This window comes from Myotis yumanensis, unplaced genomic scaffold (genome assembly GCF_028538775.1).
Source record: "Myotis yumanensis isolate MYYU_CA2020_CCGP unplaced genomic scaffold, mMyoYum1.0.hap1 SCAF_1, whole genome shotgun sequence".
NCBI classification, from domain to species: domain Eukaryota; kingdom Metazoa; phylum Chordata; class Mammalia; order Chiroptera; family Vespertilionidae; genus Myotis; species Myotis yumanensis.
The window spans coordinates 207,995,295-208,017,379 of record NW_027223752.1 but is presented as its reverse complement, the minus strand read 5'-3'; the positions used below and the strand labels follow the sequence as shown (position 1 = coordinate 208,017,379).

General features: G+C 40.4%; 1 protein-coding gene across 2 annotated transcripts in view; it reads right to left on the bottom strand.

Moving 5' to 3' along the window:
• The window catches only part of CHIC2 (cysteine rich hydrophobic domain 2), a 62,379-nt gene that overhangs the window by 23,255 nt on the left and 17,039 nt on the right, over window positions 1-22,085 (bottom strand). The window contains exons 2-3 of one of the 2 annotated variants that reach the window (XM_070410437.1): window positions 8,245-8,299; window positions 8,028-8,099 (exon numbers count right to left, since the gene is read on the bottom strand). In XM_070410437.1, the coding sequence (XP_070266538.1) occupies window positions 8,028-8,099; window positions 8,245-8,299 (127 nt within the window). Of the gene's footprint in view, window positions 1-7,943; window positions 8,100-8,244; window positions 8,300-22,085 lie in introns of both variants that reach the window. The other variant, XM_070410427.1, reaches the window with a different exon arrangement.

The window sequence follows — 22,085 nt, the reverse complement described above, 5'->3', positions numbered from 1 at the left end:
GTTCCTGTGCGAATTGGAGACGTTTTATCTTGGTAACTGCAGACAGCAAAGGTGTTTGAACAGGCCTTCGGCTTCCATATCCCATACGATGCAGTGTACGGCTAATTTGCCTACAAACATCAGGTGGTCATAATAATCTGGCTGCTCATGTTCAAATATATCCCACGTTCAAAGGCTGTTAAATCACGTTGTTTACCCATATCTTCAGAAAAAAATCACTTCTTCGGTTGTGGTAAACAACCTGCTTCCCTATTTATAATGGTCTGGCCCTCTAGCAACTTCAGCGCGAAATTGTAGCTAATTTGCCTACAAATGTCAGGTGGTCATAATAATCTGGCCACTCAGTGTGTGTGTGTGTCCTACACAATAAAAGAAGAACATGTAAATTGACTGTCCCTCTGATACACTCACCAGCCAATCAGGGGTGAGTATGCAAATTAACCCAACAAAGATGGCGGGTTAATTTGCATACACAGGCGCTGGGTGGAGAGCAGAGTGGGGAAGCTGGCAGCTTGGTGGGACGTGGCTCCCTCGGACGCTCCCCCTAAGCCGCTGGGTGGAGAGCAGAGCAGAGAGCCAGCGGAGAGTGGAGCAGCTTGGGGAACTTGGCTCCCCAAGCCGCCAGACCGAGAGCAGAGAGGGAGAGCTGGCGGCTTGGAGGACTTGGCAGAGTGGGAGGCCATGGAACGAAGACAGAGCAGGAAGGGAAAACCAAGAGCGAGGAGAGCACCAGGAATTCTGGGAATAGTAGTTCTGGTGGCAGCCCCAGAACCAGAAGTGGAAGCCCAGAGTGAGGGGAGCACCGGGAATGCTGGGAATCTTAGTTCTGGTGGCAGACAGCTCTCCTAGACACTAGAGCAAAGTGAGCCTGGAGCAAGTTACTGTTGCGGTGAGGGATGGAGGGAAAGCAAAGGTGAGAGACATAAGTAAAATCAGAGTGTCTAGGAATAATTAAAGTGAAGATATCCTAAAACTTCCAGGAAATCTCCACCAATGAAGCAAAGAAAAAAAAAATGCCTCTATTATTCTGTGAGCAACAAACAAACTGAGTTGAGGTCTCAGACAATTCGTTCATATGATTGCAAAGACAGAAAGAAACTCCCAGATTGGAGAGGGCTCCCAGAATGGAGAGGGTGCAGGTCGGGCTGAGGGACCCCCACACTCTCCAGTGCACGAATGTCGTGCACCGGGCCTCTTATACACACACACACACACACACACACACACAAAAGGCTAATATGCTAAGTGTCTGACTGTCCAACCAGTCGCTATAACGCGCATTGACATCCAGGGGGCAGACACTCAACACAGGAGCTGCTGTGACTCGCACTGGCCATTTACAGAGAAACGGCACCACGGACCTAGTGCCGACAAAGCAACACTCGGCTTCTCCTAAGTGGGACACAGGTCCCGTCACCACCCTGGAGCAACACCCCACCAAATCACAGCCGATGCTGCCGAGACCCCATGGCACAAAATGCAGCCCACAGCCCAGCCCAGCCCAGCCCAGCCCAGAAATGGTGGCTGTGGGCAACGGGTAATGACATCACATAGCAACGCCCAGCTTCCTCTCCCTAGCAACTAGCCTCCTTGGAGTTTCTTCAGCCTAGGAACACAACTTGCTTTATAGCCAGGTGGAAACATTTTACACTTTAACCAAATGTCTGTGAAGCCTTTTCCCGTGCCTCATCTCATTTGATCCTCACAGAAGTCCTGGAGTAGGTAGACAGGAGACTTGGTGAAATCCTATTTTCATTAGCCAGAAAACGGAGATTTAGAAAGCTTAGAAATTTGACCCGGCTAAAAAGAAGAAATGGTGGACCTTGAAAATGACTTCAGGTTTTCTCACTGCACAGAATATAATCAAACACTGCTGCAGTTAAATACTTTACCCTTTGTTCTCCCTGTGTGATCTACAATAATAATCTGCCTTGTGTTTATATTTATTGCTGTGTTGCTGATAATTACCTGAAAGAGAAGTTGGGGTGCTTCATTGGGCTGGAAAAAGTTTAGCTAAATCAGAAAGCAGGTCTAATTAAGCAAGTTTATCTATATATATAAATCTCTTGCTGGTGCCAATCGCACACGTGTGTTTCGATCTGTCATTGTCGATCGTGAATTTGGTTGACACTTCTATTATAAAGAAAGGGCGAATAGCAATATTAAAATATTTCTTCTAATTAATTTCCTTTCATTGTGCATGAATCTGTGCACCAGGCCACTAGTATGTTTTATAATTGGCTCTCTTTAGAATCCTATGTATTTTATACATTTAAAATACATTAAATCTTGTAAAATACCAATAAAACATTATTCTAAGAAATTGTTCATAGGCTTTCGGAGACTACCATAGGTGTCCATGACAAATAAAAGATTAAAAATCCCACCCTAGCCATTTTACTCAGTGTTTAGAGCATTGGCACTCTAACTGAAGGATCACAGGTTCAATTCTGGTCAAAACATGTACCTTCGTTGCAGGCTCGATCCCTGACCCCAGTCAGGGTGTGTGTGGGAGACAACCAATCGATATGTCTCTCTCACATCGATGGTTCTCTCTCTCTGTCTCTCCCTGTCCCTTTCATTTTCTCTTAAAATATCCTTGGATGAGGATTAACAGGAAAAAAAAAAAAAAGGTTAAAAATCCATGCTGTAAATTACCCTGCTCCTATCTTACAAAGCACCCCTTTTTCAGGGTCTCTAATACCCTTCATACATGCATGAAGTGTCACCCTCTCCATGATTATATAGTTGACACCCAGAACAGAGAAACGCATAGCTTTTTTTAAGCAATAATCATAATTGTTTATGTTTACTAGATAGTAGAGTCCATATAAAATTCAATGTATCAAATAAACATTCCATCTAACCACCTATATAGAGAGACCTTAAGTCAAATACTACAATGTCAAATGAAATATACTTTCTGAAACTACAATGGGAAAAGCCTGAAAATATCAATCTACCTTATTCCCAAATAAAAAAAGTTTAATGAAAACATCTGAAAAATAATCTTAAGTTGCTAAAAACATGGAGAATACGAAGTTTACTTTTTGTTTTCTCAATCCTATACTGTGCACACATTGCAGTATCTTGTTTACTCATTTAAAATGTGAAAAACAGAGGATATCAAATGATGAGTGGATAAAAAAAATGTGGAACATTTACACAATGTAATACCACTCAGCCGTAAAAAGGAAGGAAATCTTACCTTTTGTGACAGCATGAATGGACCTGGGAAGTATTATGCTAATTGAAATAAGCCAGTCAAAGAAAGACAAATACCATATTATTTCACTTACATGTGGAATCTAATGAACAAAATAAACTAACAAACAAAATAGAAACAGACTCAGATACAGAGAACAGACTGACAGTTGTCAGAGGGGAGGGGGTTGGGGGACTGAGTGAAAAAAGTTAAAAGATTAAACCAAAAAACGAACAACAAAAAATCAACTCATAGACACAGACAACAGTAAGGTGATTACCAGAGGGAAAAGGAGACTTCAGGGGGATGTGGAAGAGGATAAAGGGGGGGGATAAATGGTAATGGAAGAAAATTTGACTTTGGATGGTGAATACACAATATATAGATGATGTATTATGGAATTATACACTTGAAATTTATATAATTTTATTAACCAATATCACCCCAATCAATCCAATAAAAACTTTTAAAAAGTAAAAAAACAAACAAACAAAAAAGAGAATTTCGAATGAATCCTTGGGTTAAATGACAGAAAAGTATAAACCAAATGATATACAGTAGTCATTTAGACAACAGAAACACCCAAACAGTTGGAAGTGAGAGGATCTAAACTACAAGAGAGCTACAAATTCAACTACAAATCCAATAACAACCAAAAATTTAAAAAGTTTAAAAATCAAAAAATTCTACAGTCTGAAGATGATCTGGTGAAAATAGAAATTATCTCCTTCCTATCAATAAGAAGTACTAGTTTAAAAATATTTTCAGTAGAAATATACCTTATTTTATAACGAAAATCAAGGGACAAACAGAATTTGCTTTTCTATATTCCTATCATTTGAAGACGAAATGTAGCCACACAATTATAGTCATTCAATTTCAACTTCACAGTATTTCATTTTTATACATACAATTACCATAATTTTAAAAAACTTTAACAAAAATGTAATACATTCAATCGATACCAATTTTTTATGTCGCTACCAACATCTTGAAAATTTTACTATAAGCACTCAAATTACAACACTTTAGATCATATTTTCTGATTACAAAATCATTATGTACTCATCACAGGAAACTTGTAAAATACAAAAGAAAGAAAACAGAATTCCCCATAATCTTACCAATTATAAATAAGCATTGTAATAATTTTATTTCTTTAATAGGAAGTATCTTATATATTAATAATAATGCTACTAATCAATATTAGACCCTTACTTTGAGCTACTTAGCTAAGAGCTTTAAAAATACTATTTTATTTTGGGGGGAACCAAGATGGCGGCATAGGGAGCGGACCTGTGTGTGCTGCTCTCTCACAGCATCATTGAAACTATCAACTATGAAGTAAACAACCGCCACTCAGAACCATGGGGAAGTTGGCCCAGTGGGAGATCTACAACTGGAGGAAAAGAAAGAAGCGCAGTGAGACTGAGTGGGAGCTACGGAGGCACCAAAACCAGAGGTACGCAGTCACACGCCACGCGGGCTGCAAATGGATTCTCGGTTTTTTACGAACCCTCGAATCCTCTGGGCTTGCTCGGGGCGGGTCTCTGAGGCCCCAGATCCCACAGGGAGAGGCGGCCACGGCCTTGCAGTGGTCGGAGAGCGAGGGAAGCTCTGACAAGCGGCTGCTCGCCGGCACTGAGGGACAAGAAGTCCTGGTGTCCCGGGGAGGTGAGGGGCGCGGAGACGCCGCCATCACTATTTCCTCCACGCTGGCGACTCCCTGTGACCCCGCCCTACCCTCAGGGCTGTGCCAGAGGCACAAGAGGGAATGACTGTGCTTTTACAAACTCTCAAATCCACTGAGCTGGTTCGGGCGGGTCTCTGAGGCCCCAGGCCCCAAGGCGAGAGACGGCACGGCCTTCCAGCGGTCAGAAAGCGAGGGAGGCTCTGGCGCTCGGCTGCTCGCCGGCCCTGGGGGACGCAAAGTCCTGGTGTCCTGGATAGGCAAGGGGCCGCTGAGTCTCCGCCCCGGCGACTCCCTGTGACCCCGCCCTACGCAATTTACATTCCCATCTGGGCTGGGCCAGACTCACAAGTAGAAACGCCTCTGCTTCTGCAAACTTTCAAATCCACTGAGCGGGTTCAGGCGGGATCATGAGGCACCAGACCCTACAGGGAGAGGCAGCACGGCCTTGCAGCCATCAGAAAGCGAGGGAGACTCTGTTGCACATCTGCTCGCCGGCACTGGGGGACACAAAGCCCTGGCAGAGATTCAAGGGGCCGCGGAGACTCAGCCAGTGCTATTTGCTCCGCCATGGCGACTCCCTGAGTCTCAGCCGTAATCAATTTACATCCCCATCCAAGCTGTGCCAGGTGCACAAAAAGACCCACCTGCGCTTTTGCAGCCTATCCCAACAAATTGCAGACTTCAACTGCTCGCAGCCATGGGAGACACACTCAAGAAGCAGACCCAGGAGAACCAGGATGTCGGCATAAGGAAGAGACCTGTGCGTGCTACCTCACACAACAACATCGAAACTACCAAATATCAAACACCTATCATATAGAACCATGGGAAAGTTGGCCCAGTGGAAGCTCTACAACTGGAAGGAGAGAAAGAACATTGAGACTGAGTAGGATGTGACACCAAGTACAGAGCCCAACCCAACAAACTGCAGATTTCAACTCCTCGCATAGAAAGAAGCTCATTGAGACTGAGTAGGATGTGCAGAGGCACCAAGTACAGAGCCCATCCCAGCAGGCTGCAGATTTCAGCTCCTTGCATCTGGGAGGGATGCAATCGGGGGGCAGAGTCGGGTCCGGGGCCGGCCACGGCTGGGCCTGACTCGGCCGGCACTGTGGAACTGCTATACCAGCAAGCGCACAAACATGCCCACTGGTCCCAGTCTCTTGTGGGGCACTGGGGGACAGCAGACAGACAGTCTGTGCACTTGGTGGAGGGCAGGAGTGCTGGATGTTCAACCACCAGGAACGCCTGGAGATTTTGTCTGGTGGGGAGCCGCCAGCAGGGGACAGAGGGCCAAACTTCCTGTTTCCCTGGAAAGGCTGGGATGGCCCTGAAGAGGTCGGGATGGCCCCGGTGAGGTTGAAACGGTCCCGGTGTGGTAGGGACGACCCTGGTCAGGTCGAAACGGCCCCGGTGTGGTAGGGACAACCCCGGTCAGGTTGAATCGGCCCCGGTGTGGTAGGGACAACTCCGGTGAGGTTGGAACGGCCCCCGTGAGGTAGGGACGACCCCGGTCAGGTCGAAACGGCCCCGGTGTGGTAGGGACGACCCCGGTGAGGTTGAAACGGCCCCCGTGAGGTAGGGACGACCCCGGTCAGGTCGAAACGGCCCCGGTGTGGCAGGGACGACCCCGGTGAGGTTGAAACAGCCCCCGTGAGGTAGGGACGACCCTGGTCAGGTCGAAACGGCCCCGGTGTGGTAGGGACGACCCCGGTGAGGTTGAAACGGCCCCCGTGAGGTAGGGACGACTCCGGTCAGGTCGAAACGGCCCCGGTGTGGTAGGGACGACCCTGGTCAGGTTGAAACGGCCCCGGTGTGGTAGGGACGACCCCGGTCAGGTTGAAACGGCCCCGGTGTGGTAGGGACGACCCCGGTGAGGTTGAAACGGCCCCCGTGAGGTAGGGACGACCCTGGTCAGGTCGAAACGGCCCCGGTGTGGTAGGGACAACCCCGGTCAGGTTGAAACAGCCCCGGTGTGGTAGGGACAACCCCGGTGAGGTTGAATCGGCCCTGGTGAAGTCGGGACGGCCCCGGTGAGGTTGAAACAGCCCCCGTGAGGTAGGGACGACCCCGGTCTGTAGGGACAACCCCGGTCAGGTCAAACGGCCCCAGTGTGGTAGGGACAACCCCGGTCAGGTTGAAACGGCCCCGGTGTGGTAGGGACGACCCCGGTGAGGTTGAAACGGCCCCCGTGAGGTAGGGACGACCCCGGTGAGGTTGAAACGGCCCCCGTGAGGTAGGGACGGCCCCGGTGAGGTTGAAACGGCCCTGGTGAGGCTCAGACGGCCCTGGTGAGGTTGAGACTACTTCAGTGAGGTTGGGACAAATAAAGGGGACCAGTATGGACTGATGTACAGGGGTAGATACAGAAGCAGAGCAACATTGAACAGAATGTTAAACTACAGTGGGAAGCCTGGGGAGGGTTGGGGGGGGGATTAAGAGACCAACTGAAGGACTTATATGCATGCATATAAGATTAACCAATGGACACAAGACACGGGGTGGGGGGGGCGGGAGGTAGGGTCGGGGGGAATGTCAAGGGGGGGAAAAAAGGAGACATATGTAATACTCTTTGTAATACTTTAAGAAATAAAAATTATTAAAATAAAAAAAAAAAAAAAAAGCAAAAAAAAAAAAAAAAAATACTATTTTATTTTATCCTTACAACCCTGTTTCAGGTGAATATTTCCATTTTACAGATATGTCAACAAGAATTTAAAGAGGTTAGGAAACATGCCTACGGTCACAAAGATAAGTGGTACAGCTGAATCCAGCATTTTAAATTATTATCCTATGCCACCATCAATATATACATACATAGAATGCTGTATTCTACCTACTCTAAAGTAATTTTAGATGGCTATTTAATATTAACAGCATGTGAGCATACCATAATTTAATTAATCACTCCTCTACTAGATCAGATTATTTTTGTATAGTACTCAGGATAGGATGACTCATTCAATACAAAAAAATAAAAACAGATAAATGCAAGACTTGCTTGTCTACTTCTAAATTTATATTAAAATATATAATTCAACTTACTCTTTTACTGAGACAAATAACTGGCCACATACTGCAACCTAATGTGCAGCAGCAACAAAGGCAGCCACAAAGTAGCCAACGTACATTAACAGGAAGGTTCTTCTTAAGACAACTGTTAACTCTGTTGATGCTGGCTTTAAATTCTTCAGGAGCTACCTAAAAAAAATTAAGAAATAACAACACTGCAATATTAATGTCAATAAACATGCATCATTAGTATAAATCTTTTTCCTAATTTGTTAGGAAAAGACTTCAATTTTGAGGTGTATAAATAGTATCTAAATAATTAACAGACACTCACTTTTCCAGTTAATGAAGAAGGGAATTCTGATTCAAATTTGTTGCTCAGTCCAAATCTATTTTAAAAAGGAGAAAAATGTTATTGCATGTCATTGCTGCACAAAATAGACCATTTAACTTAATCAAGGGTCAAGTAAATAGCAGCTTCATATACAGAATTACCACAGAAGATTGAGACACAAAAACATTCTAATCAGCAATATATGAAATGTAACAAGCAATTTAAGCAGCTGAATCAAAACTTTTGTATAATAAGAGGCTGAGAATAACTTGTTTGGGGTTATCTTTGGGAAACAAATATTATATAATGAAAAACAACACAATGTTTAAATGTTCAAATTTGTCAAAATTATGAAGGTTCTTCCAACTAAGAAACAAAGCTAAAATCTCTATTCATTACTCTTTAGGTCAAGAGTATTTGTTAACACTCAATATTAGCAGTAACATGTCTAAAAATGCAAACTGATTAGTTAACACTTTCTGAGATCTACACTATTACAGCCAGAGAATGCAAAAACACCCGAAACAATGTGGTAGCTGGCCTGGCTATTTAAACTTTCAAATTTTAAGACATTTGCTATCTACACTCCCAAAGAAATGAAACCCAAGTAGTGCATTTTAATATCCTTAAGTGTTTAAATGTCTGAAAAGATCATGAGAATTGACTGGGCACATGACTACTTCTTCACATAAGTTATTAGGTAAGAATAAAATAAATACTAAGACACATTGGCAACAGCAGATCACCCTGGAAATAAATATTGAGATTCTTCAATATGATGACTTTTGTAGGACCCTAGAGCCAAAATTCTTTTAGTTTCACTGAGAGATAATTGACACATAATATATTAATTTAAGGTGTACAACACAATGGTTTGATACATGTGCATATTATTAAATGATTGCCAAATGAATTTAGTTAATATCACCTCACATAGTTACAAAAAATTTTTTCCTATGATGAGAACCTTTAAAATTCACTGTCTTAACAATCCTTAAATAGACAATAGTGTACATTGGGTAGCTGGCACTGGTAAAAGGGATCCCCTGAGATTCTGTATTAAACAGCTGGCTAGATTAGGAATTTCTTATTCAACCATCTAGTAGAGCTGGACAGGGAAATCAAATGAATAAGGCAGGTTGTATGAAGGCAATAAGGAATGATGGGGCCTAGCTGCTGGGAGGGGAGGGGAAAGGAGAAGGGAAGGGAAGAGAGACCAGATCCAGCTGATTACTGTCAATCTAGAAGGCAGACCCACTTTTGACAGACTGTATGATTTTCTTTTTCCAAGAGGAGTTGGAAAACCAGATTCCTATGCACTTTCCCATCTCTAAAACACTGTGCAAGTCAAATAAAAAACTTCTGTGGATCAGGTTGTGGTTTGCATCATGTCTAGACTTCCCTACCTGTGAACAGTGGGTTCTGAGACCATTTCTTTATCATCTTAAGTACTTTCATATACTATTTAATAGCAGCATTGAAATAACATTAATCTATCTTTAAAAATAATGGATACTATTTACAAAAAAGATTACAATACAATTACCTAGGTCCAAGCCCAAGTTCTTTTCACACTAAACATAAACTGGCAACCATAACTGTTTAATGTAATTCTGGCACTAATGCCATTCCCTTTCTAAGATTGGACGATTGAGCTAAACCTATTTTCTGTCTATGTAGGGGCCTCAGAGCAATGTGGTTCTACTGGAAAAAGCCTCCAGATAACCCTCTTCCAATCTTAAAGATCCCCCCAGGAGGAAGAGGTGTGAAGAGCTTGCTGATAGTTCTCAGTGAGGTCTCTACGGTAATGTAATTCCTTTTCATCTATTTCCTTTAAGGAAACATTCAACAAATGTTTGTATATTCAACCTTCTTAATATAAACTTCCTTCTCTTACATGATCTCCCTCGTTCTGGAGGTTTTCTCCTTCAATCAATAGTTTCCATTTCAACCAGGTTTATTATTGCAATTAATTAACCATCTCCTTCCAACTGGTCTTTGACATTTTCTAGAAAAGCAATAACCAGATACCTCCAAGTCTCCCAAAGAAAAAGGTCCTCCTTACAGTCCCAGTGATTAAATATTTAAAGCAGAGAATACCTATAATTTGCTAGTTTATATGCTAAGTTGAAGACAGCAGTCCAGTATGAGTTTCAAACCTAATTTCCTTTCTTTCCAGTGCCTGGATACTTCCTCATTGGGTGAGTGGCTGAATGTTGATGCTTTGCCCAGGGAGCACTATGAGCTAACTGCCCTGCTGTTCCTGCAAGCAGAACTTTAAGCCAGGCTAGTAGTTAGCTATTTTTCCAAGTTAAGAACTGGTAATTTCATGAATATTCTTTTGGCACTCAGTTCCTTTTCTCACACATTTTGTTAAGTTGTATCTTAAGAACAGATAGTAATTCTTCCTCTTCCTTCATCTCACCCCTAAAGTAATGTCCCAGGAAAGATGAAAAGTAACATGATTCACACTAGAAGGGAGTGTTCAGCTTTTCCAGCAACCATTAATTCAGTTTGGTGCTGATAATTTTCCATTCTCCCTTGCTTGTGTTTCTACCAGCTAAACAAGAATACCTGAAAGAAGGGTCAAGAAAATGCTGCTGTTAGGATACAAAATCAACGCCAAGAAATCTATGGCATTTCTATACACCAATAGTGAACTTACAGAAAGAGAGACTAAAAATGCAATCCCATTTACCATCACACCAAAAAAACTAAGATACCTAGGAATTACCCTAACTAAAGAGGTAAAAGACCTCTACTCAGAAAACTACAGGACGTTGAAAAAAAGAGATAGAGAAGATATAAACAGATGGAAGAACATACCATGTTCATTGACTGGTAGAAGCAACATCATTAAAATGTCCATACTACCCAAAGCAATCTATAAATTCAACGCACTTCCCATTAAAATACCAACAGCATATTTCACAGACCTAGAACGAACTCTCCAAAAATTCATCTGGGATAAAAAAAAAAAAAAAAAAAAAAAAGACTCCAAATAGCTGTAGCGATCCTGAGAAAGAAGAACAAAGTAGGTGGGATCTCAATGCCAGATATCAAGCTGTATTACAAAGCCACTGTTCTCAAAACTGCCTGGTACTGGCACAAGAACAGACATATAGATCAATGGAATAGAATAGAGAGCCCAGAAATCGACCCGAACCAATATGCTCAATTAATATTTGACAAAGGAGGCAAGAACATACAATGGAGTCAAGACAGTCTCTTCCATAAATGGTGTTGGGAAAATTGGACAGATACATGCAAAAAAAATGAAACTAGACCACCAACTTACACCATACACAGAAATAAACTCAAAATGGATAAAGGACTTAAATGTAAGATGGGAAACCATAAAAATACTAGAGGAATCCAAAGGCAACAAAATCTCAGACATATGCCGAAGCAATTTCTTCACCAATACAACTCCTAGGGCATTGGAAACTAAAGAGAAAATAAACAAATGGGACTACATCAAAATAAAAAGCTTCTGCACAGCAAAAGAAACCATCAACAAAACAACAAGAAAGCCCACTGCATGGGAGAACATATTTGCCAATGTTATCACCGATAAGGGTTTAATCTCCAACATTTATAGGGAACTCTTACAACTTAACAAAAGGAAGATAAACAATACAATAAAAAAATCGGCAAAGGACCTAAATAGACACCTTTTAAAAGAGGGCATTCAGAAAGCCAAGAGACACATGAAAACATGCTCAAAGTCACTAATCATCCGAGAAATGCAAATCAAAACAACATTGAGGTACCATCTCATACCTGTCAGAATGGCTACATCAACAAATCAACAAACGACAAGTGCTAAAGAGGATGCGGAGAAAACGGAACACTTGTGCACTGCTGGTGGGAATGCAGACTGATGCAGCCACTATGGAAGACAGTATGGAGTTTCCTCAAAAAGTTAAAAATGGAACTCCCATTTGACCCAGTGATCCCACTTCTAGGAATATATTCCAAGAAACCAGAAACACCAATCAGAAAGGATATATGCATCTCTATGTTCATAGCAGCACAATTTACCACAGCGAAGATCTGGAAACAGCCTAAGGGCCCATCAGCAGATGAATGGATTAGAAAACTATGGTACATCTACACAATGGAATACTATGCTGCTGTAAAAAGGAAGGAATTCTTATTATTTGCAACAGCATGGATGGAACTGGAGAGCATTATGCTAAGTGAAAAAAGCCAGTCAATGAAAGAAAAATACCACATGATCTCACTCATTTATGGATAATAAGGAGCATTATAAACTGATGAACAAAAATAGATACAGAGGCAGAGCAGCCTCGAACAGACTGTCAAACTACAGCCGGAAGGCTGGGGAGGGTTGGAGGGGGGCGTTAAGAGATCAACCGAAGGACTTGTATGCATGCATATAAGCATAACCAATGGACATAAGACACTGGGGGGTAGGGGAGGCTGGGGGATTGTCGGGGCGGGGAGGGGGGAGGAGACATATGTAATACTCTTTATAATACTTTAAGCCAGGGGTCCTCAAACTTTTTAAACAGGGGGCCAGTTCACTGTCCGTCAGACCGTTGGAGGGCCAGAGTATAGTTTAAAAAAACTATGAACAAATTCCTATGCACACTGCACATATCTTATTTTGAAGTAAAAAAAACAAAACGGGAACAAATACAATATTTGTATTTGCATGTGGCCTGTGGGCCGTAGTTTGAGGACCCCTGCTTTAAGCAATAAAAATAAATAAATAAATAAATAAATAAATAAATAAATAAAAGAAAAAAGAAAAAAAAAGAAAATGCTGCTGCTTAGTGGCCTTAGAGCCTTCCCAGCAAATTCCAACAGCAATTTGCTTTCCCTTTTTATAATTCCTAAACAATATTCAAGTGAAATACTTCATGACTACAGGCAGAATGGGCAAAGATAATCAGGTACCCTTTCCTCATCTCCATTTGAAATATAGTACTCTGCTGCAGGGGTATTTAAATGTTTGGTGTCAGTACCTCTTTGCTTTTTTAAATCCTTGAGGACCTCAATGACCTTTCAAATGTATGCGGCTTACATTTATTGATATTTTGGATTAGACATTAAAATTAAGACATCTGAAACATTTTAAAATTGTATTCATAAATTTTATATAGCCCATTATATGCTAACAAAAATAACACTTTTATGCAAAATACCTGTTTTTCAACACAAAAATCTTTAGTGAGGAACGTATCTTACATTTTCACGTATCTTTTTAACATCTGACAATGGAACACAGCTGGATTCTCACATCTCTTTCTGCATTCAATCTGTGATATGCTCTTTTGGTTGATGTTGATGAAGAAAATTGGGCCTTGCCAGATATGTCATTTAAAAATATATTTACTATACCAAAACCTGACAGATGGCAGTCTCTTATGGTTTTACAAGGAGGAAGCTAAAAGTCTATCAATGAACTTTTAATACTCTGCTAAATTTAAAATCTATTGGCATATATTTTGAATGAATTTTTTTTTACCCAGACCTGATTTTGTAACTTCATTCATTTGTCAAATGCTGACATACTTTATTTTATAATATAGGAATCATCACATTCATTAATATGATCACTGACCTCATCAGAAAGGTCTTTACGTATTGGGAAGCTGTCCAGCTCACATTGGCAGATACAAATTTTCTAAAATTCTAATTTTCCTCTGAAAAGTTAAAATTTTTATTGACAACAAATGCTATAAGTTGTTTTCCTTGAAATGACAGTCTTGCTTTATTTTTTTAAAGAAGGGGGGGACAGCGGGGGCTGAATGTTATTTAGCACTAAACAAAAGAAAAAATAAGCTACCACCTATACCTTAAAAAATGACTTCAAACTTTTTTCCCTTGCTTTGAGTGTTACTAGTGGACATAAACAATGGCTATGAATTGTAATAGGTATCCTTGGTATATAAAAGCAATAAAGGCGGAAGAAGGAAAAATACAGGGAAAAGTGGATTAAGAGAAGAAGGAAAGAGGGAGATAAAAAAAAAAAAGAAAGTTTGGATTGGCCAACTGCTACCAACAACTGTTTTATTTATTATCCAATACCTATTAATTGCCAGTCTCTTAGTATGAAAGAAAATGACATGCTATAACTACATCTATTATTATTGCCTAAAAGACGTTTTCTTGAATCATGGCTAAAATACTCACGACCTTGGAATTGATAAAATACATAAACTATTTTCAAAGAATGGCAATATGCCAGAGATAAAATGCATTGAACTTAACATATTTTACTCTTACCTATTACAAGTTTACAAGTCTACTTAGTATTCCCAGAAAAGAGAAGTCTTCGAAATCACAACTATTAAACACCTTTTATGTAACATCTCATGATCACAAGGTCCTACAAAAAAAGACTTATCTCACTTTTTAAAAAAATTTTTAAAGAAAGCATACACAAGTCAAATTTTTTACTTTTATATAACTTGAGGTAATTTTGAAAGTTCATGTAATATACCTGATAAAGCTTTGCAGAGGGACTGTAACTTCACACCTAAATCTAAGTGGCATTTTGAAACAGGCTTGTTTTACCCATATCCTACCTACTGCCATTTCACTGTCACCTGGTTCCTATAATCTGTAGCCATAACTCAAAGTGTAAGCCACTCCAATCTGATCCCCTGCACTCTCATCTTCATCCAATTCAGAATCTCCCCTTCCTGATAGATCCTTCCTCTTCCAAACTCCTTTTAATATTTAATCTGTTTTATCTCCTACCTAGTTACCTCCTTGTATCTCTTAAAAGTTCTTTATTCACTTTAACCAAAAAATCTTGTTGAAATGACACTTTCCTTAGAAATCCTCAGTTATAGCTCATTCCCTGGAGTCCATCTTCCAGACTCTTATCTCCCATGTTCCCATAATACTTGATTATATTCTCTCTTGTACATCTTTATCATATTTTATTATAATTATGTTAACAAGCCTAACTTCCAACTCTGATAAACACTGAGTTATTTATGGGTAGGTATGGTACCATAATTATCTTTAGACCTCAAATATATGGCCCAATGCCAGACATAAATATTCAATATTTGCTGAATAAATCAATCAATTTTCAAACCAGAAAAAAATGTCCAATTTCACTAACTCCTCAATGTAGTCTTCCACACCATTGTTTCTCTTCCTCTAATGCCCATGAATCCTGATTTATACCACATTGTTCCAAGTCCCAACTGTCATTGTCAGACTTCCAGGTCACTCCCACTGTGTTGGGGGCCCACAAGACCAACCTCAGGTTCAATGATTGATTAGACTCACAGGATTCAGCATATAGTTGCACTCACAGCTAGATTTATTACAGCAAAAGGAGACAAAGCAAAAGCAGCAAAAGGAAAATACACATGGAGTGATAGACACAGACTGGGGGGGAGGGGGGGAGGAGGACATGTGCTGGGGGGTGGGGACGCCTGGGGGAGAGGTCAATGGGGGGAAAAAGAGACTTATGTAATACTTTTAACAATAAATGAATAAATAACAACAAAAATACATTACAGATTTTTTTTAAAAAGACACACTGTGGTGAAGTACAGAGAAAACCAGAAGCAAGCTTGCAAGAGTCTCTTCTCAGTGAAGACACATAGGATGTGCTTAATTCCTCCACTACAGTAAACCCTCAATTTTGTAGACCTAGGTTTAACGAACTTCAGACTTAGTGAACAAAATTTCTGGTCTATATGTCATATGTGGAAATTAACACCCTGTTAATTTTAAAATTCTCTTAACAAGATTTGTTTATAATTAACAGGTTATTTTTTTGTTATTGCTTCACTGTTATTTTTAACAAATGTTAGTGAATAAGTCATATGTTGGAAAAAACACTGTAGTAATTTCGCCAACATAAATATTACATAGTCTACATGTAAAATGCAAGAGTCATAAACAATGTTGGGTGAATGATTAGCAGGTGATCACATCACATTGCACACGGTAATTGGTTCTGTCACGTGCTGTGACTTCTGTAGCAGTTTCAACTCATATAGGCTGATGTTCCCAAGTGTGCTAAGCCACGCCCCAGCCATGTGCATCTTTTTACTCACTGTGAGTGAATGTACATTTACTAGTCCTATTCAGTATAAATTGAAATTACAGTAATATACATAGAAAACTTTTCTGTGAAATTAAACGTTTCATACATACTTAATTTTAATTACACAAACCTGTTTACATAAGTAAAAACACATTAAAAAAAACCACGTAAACCAACTAACTTGTCAATTTTTAACATACACATTCAGAAAACCTACTTTATTATATAACTAGTAGCCCGGTGCACAAAAATTTGTGCGGGGGGGGGGGGGGGGGGAAGAGTCCCTCAGTTATTAAACATTTATCGGCACAACTCTGACCACATTGGTGGTGGAGGTCTTGTCAGAATGTGTTATATTATGCAGATGAGAATCTATTTAAACAGATTTGATGTAGATATTTTCAAAGATGGAAGAATTGTCCCTGTAACTGTCATCATTGCAAAGTTTTCAGTCCCCATATGGATTGCTGGATATAATAGGTCATGCGCTGTCCCTGTCCTTTGTAGCCTTTGTTACCTTAAAGACTCTAGTTTTCCATTTATGTTTAAGTACCAACCTTACCGGCTTAAAAATGTAAGCTTTTAACACTGCTCTCTATGTTCTGTATCCTTCCGATGAAAAGTGGAGTTGGATTGCAGCACAGAAGAAAAATTCAGAAGGGCAATATTGAAGTAATGACTGCAGTAGGAAAAGAGGGAACCTATTTCCCTGGCCACAGGCGCTGGCGCCCTGGACCACAGGGCTGGCAGCTTCTCCGGGTGGCTGCAGCCTGGGACCTCGGGCGGGTGGCTTGTCCGTCCCCTGGGCTGCAGCCAGCCGCAGGCGCTGGCGCCTGGACCAAAGGTGGGCAGCTTCTTCTTCTGGCGGCTTCTTCTTCTGTGCTTCCAGGGAGGGCAGTCAGTTATGTGTATGTGTGTGTGCATGCAAACATAGGCATGTACACGTGTGTATGTGGAAATGTGCTGGGCAAGTCAAAACCATAGAAGAGTTGCCCCCTATCTCTTGAATCTTCCAGAGATATCCCCCACTTTTTTATTCTATCACTACTGGAGAGTAGTATTTCCAGCCAGCCAGCCAGTGACTCTCTCAGTGTCTATTTCTGACTTCTTCTTTCCCTGTCTGTCTTCCAACCCCTAATCATATTTCCACCTGGATGTATCATTTTTACTCCCAATATGCTGTATAGAGGAGTCAGGATGCTGTCTTCCCATGAATAGTACTCAGTAACAAACCAATTGCATTTTAGTTGGGCAATGCTCCTACCCACCCTTCAAATCCCTTCCACCATGCATTTCTGTTTCACTTTTTGCTTGTTGGATTGTTCTGCTGCTTCTTCTTCTCACCCCACCACCCTTGGATTGTAATGTAAAATTCTTTTACCATGTCAAGAAATTATTAAAAATACAGGCACTTTGAAAAAAAAAAAATACAGGTACTTCTCTGAACACCAGCCGGGGGCGGGGCGGGGGGGGGGGGGGCACGGAAGAGGCGGCTGCTGGCCGCCACCTCTTCCCTGCCCTGCCCATCTTCTTCAATCATTGGCCGGGAGGCGGGCAAAGGCAGCCCTTTGCCCTGCCACCCGGCTTGAGCCTGCCGCCTGGGTTTCCGATCACCGTCAGCAGCAAGCAGCTTCTTCCGTCCTTCCCCTTTCACCTCCCAGCATTGCTCCTACGTATGCAAATTAACCGCCATCTTTGTTGGCGGTTAACTGCCATCTTTGTTGGCAGTTAATTTGCATATCACCCTGATTAGCCCATGGGAAGCGTAGCAGAGGTACGGTCAATTACCATGTTTGTCTATTATTAGCTAGGATGGGCTTTTGGCTTTAAAGGACATCCCCGTGTCCGAATTAGTCCATTATATTAAGGTTTTACTGTAACTAGCTTTGACAATATGTATACAATGTTGTCTACCCAGAAAGCTCATTACTCAGTGTTTTGGTCACATGGGCACCCTCTCCTTAGCATGTACCAAAATTCCAGACTCCCAGAAAGAAACCACGTGTTCAATATACATCACACTGTACAGGTTAGGCATAGTGAGCCATTCTTATAAATGCTGGGAATACTGAGAAGTCTCCCAAATTCCAAGTTCCCAGACATAAGCCAAGAGCCAACACTGCAAGCAAGCCTTTCTAAGAATAGCAGTCTCTGCTGGTGGGAATGCAGACTGGTGCAGCCACTATGGAAGGCAGTATGGAGGTTCCTCAAAAAATTGGAAATGGAACTCCCATTTGACCCTGTGATCCCACTTCTAGGAATATATCCCAAGAAACCAGAAACACCTATCAGAAAGGATATATGTAACCAGATGTTCATAGCAGCACAATTCACCATAGCTAAGATCTGGAAACAGCCTAAGTGCCCATCAGTAGATGAATGGATTAGAAAACTGTGGTACATCTACACGATGGAATACTATGCTGCTGTTAAAAAGAAGGAACTCCTACCATTTGCAACATCATGGATGGAACTGGAGAGCATTATGCTAAGTGAAACAAGCCAGTCAATGAAGGAAAAATACCACATGATCTCACTCATTCATGGATAATAAAGACCATTACAAACTTTTGAACAATAATAGATACAGAGGCAGAGCTGCCTCAAACTGATTGTCAAACTGCAGTGGGAAGGCCAGAGAGAGTTGGGGGGCAGGAGGGAGGGGAGTAAGAGATCAACCGAAGGACTTGTATGCATGCATATAAGCATAACTAATGGACATAAGACACTGGGGGGTAAGGGAGGGTAGGGGTTTGTCAAGGGCGGGGGGGAAAAAAGGACACTTATGTAATACCCTTTGTAATACTTTAAGCGAAAAATAAAAAATAAAAATAAAAAAAAAAGAAAAAAAAGAATAGCAGTCTCAAGCCTGCTATGTTAAAACTCTTTCTGCCCACCTTCACACTCTAAGGACATAGACATCCATGTCAGTTTTTGTGTCTACCATGACTCTTATCTTCATTCTAATTAGTTTAATATTCAGCACCAGAACTAAGTGGTCACCTGACTTCACCTATTCTGAGGAAATTCACCTCTATTTAATTCAGCAACCTATTTCACTGTGAAATAGTCTGTATATTGTCATCACTTGGAACTGTATCTAAAATTCTGAACTGTAAAATTCCCCTTACCACTACCATCAAACATTTCATTTCTCCCACCCTTATCAAATTTGTTTTTGCATCTCTGGCTGTATCCTACTGCTTACCACTCCCCCTTGCTTTTCCACTCTATACCAGCTCCCTCCTGACTCCCTTCCTTCCTGTCTGCCAAAATATACAATAGTTTTGACCATACTCCAACAAACACCCTTTATCTTCTGTATCTCTAGAATGTCTCATCAATCCAATTCAATTGAAATTTCTACTTTCTTTAATTCCCATTGCCTGAAGCTACAAGAGAAAAATCACATATTATAAATATATTACCTAACTTCAGTTAGGTTAACATTATAATAACCTTTATTCATTCCTAATCAACTCCCTTTTCCATACTCCACAGTTGTTGTTCCTCTATTGCTCAACCTTATCCTCACAACTCACATTTTTTTGCAGATAACCATAGTCCTTAACTCCAATCAGAGAAAAAGGACCATTGAACATAATCTACTTTGCCTTCTCACCCTTTCATTTTTTAGATTTACCTATGTCTTCAGTATCTTTACCATCTTTCTGAATGGAGGCAAGCCAAAGCTAGCCATTTACTCCTAGTTGCAACTCCTCCGGTCTCCTCTGCAATCCACTGAATTTCTCCCTTATACATAGCCTACAAACCTGCGTAAGTCTACCAAGCCTGAGAATCTGAACACCAATTTTCTTCTTCCTTAAATATATAATGGCAACTGTCTCTTTTCCTTCCTCATCCAATGTCCTGAAAGAGTCCTCTACATTCATTATCTTTATCTCACCTCCCATTCATTATTCAAACTACTAGTCAGGCTTAAATCAACATTACTGATGAGTTTGCTCTCAACAACTGAAAACAGTTCTTTTCAGCAAGTTCTCCTTCATACACCATGCTTTTTCCTAACAAAGAGCTTGAGTATCAGAGTGGGGAATATCTTACAGACATAGCAAACAGCAGCTCCTCTATTACGTGTTTCATTCCTGCTAAAGCCTTTTTTTAAGATTCTAGGTCAACCAAAGTAATACTGTCAGATAAAGTTTATAAGACCATCTTATTTTATTAAATGGGTAAGAAAACCCACACTTTATGTTTCTTAATATTAGCTACAAAATGTTACCTTTAATGATTTTAATGTGGCATAAGTTACTTAGTTTTCATAATACTTTGTTCCGTTTGGGGGAGGTGTGTTTTTTAAGTTTGGCAAGAGGTGGGGTTTGTTAGCAATGAAAATGAGATACATGTTTCAGCTTAACTTGACAGCATCATATCCATTATGCACCTTTAAGTTTAACGTTTTTAAATCTGGTAAAAAGAATTTACTTTTTTTTTTAAGTCAAAGTACAATTAGCCCTGGACAGAATTGGAAAGGCCAAGTTTCATCCTTAAAATGATGATTTGATATGCTTGAAAGAGCAATGGAGTAGGAAGCTGAACTCCCCTCAAACCTAATAACCTAACATTAACCCAAAAGGCTGGAAGTAGCATTTAATTTTGAAAAATGTGATTCAAGGTGGCATCTTAATTCAGTTATCTCCAAAGACTAGTAAGTAAATAAAACAAAATAAGGATTTATGTTGGTAAGAAAATCTTAGGATGAAAAATATTATGCCCTGTCAGTGAAACTATAAATTATTAAAACCATTCCAAAAATTAATTTGGCATTAATAATATTTATACCTTTTTCTCAGTTAATTTCTCTTTTAGGAATCTAACCTAAAAATAATCTGGAATGTAAATAAAATATATGCATAAACAAATTCCCTATCAATTCCCTGAAATGATAGAGAAATAAACATCATGTGAACGTTAAGTAAATTATAATATCTCAATATAACAGAATATTAGACAAGTATTAAAAATAAAGTTTGCAAATAAGATGGAAAGTACATATAATATATTGTTAAATAAAAAGAAAATACAGGAGAGTACATAAATCATTCTCTCAACTGTAAACCTCTGGCTGGTGTGGCTCAGTTGGTTGGAGCGTTGTCCCATACACAGAAAGGTCTCAGGTTTGATTCCCAATAACAGAACACACCCAGATTTTAGGTTTGATGGATGTTTTTCTTTCTTTCCTTCCTCTCCCCTCCCAGGAGGTCATGGTTCGATTCCCAGTCAGGGCACATGGCCAGGTTGCAGACTGCAGGCTTGATCCCTAGTAGGGAGCATGTAGGAGGCAACTAATTGATAATTCCCTCTCATCATTAATGTTTCTCTCTCTCCCTTCTCCCTTCCTCTCTGAAATCAATTTCTCTCTCTCTCTCTCCCTTCCACTCTGAAATCAATAAAAATATATTAAAAGATAAAATCAGTAAAACATATCCTCGGATGAGGATAAAAAAAAACTTACTAAATTATAATCTTCAAGGATACAATTAGATAGTAGGTAGTCTATAAAAAATATTCATACCCTTTGACCCAGTAATTCTCATTCTAAAAATGTATCAGAAGGAAGTAATTACAGTGGCACAGATATGTTAATGAAGAATCAAGTATTCTGCAGTGTTATTTTGGTAAGGGAGTATTAAAGATATTTTATTTCATTTGTTTTCTTAAAGTAGTATGTTTTTTCAGCAGATGTATAGCAAGTAGTTGCTAAGTAAATACTTTAAATGTATTTTTATAGTATACATCATAATTTTTTTTCTATTTGAATGTTTTAGTTGGT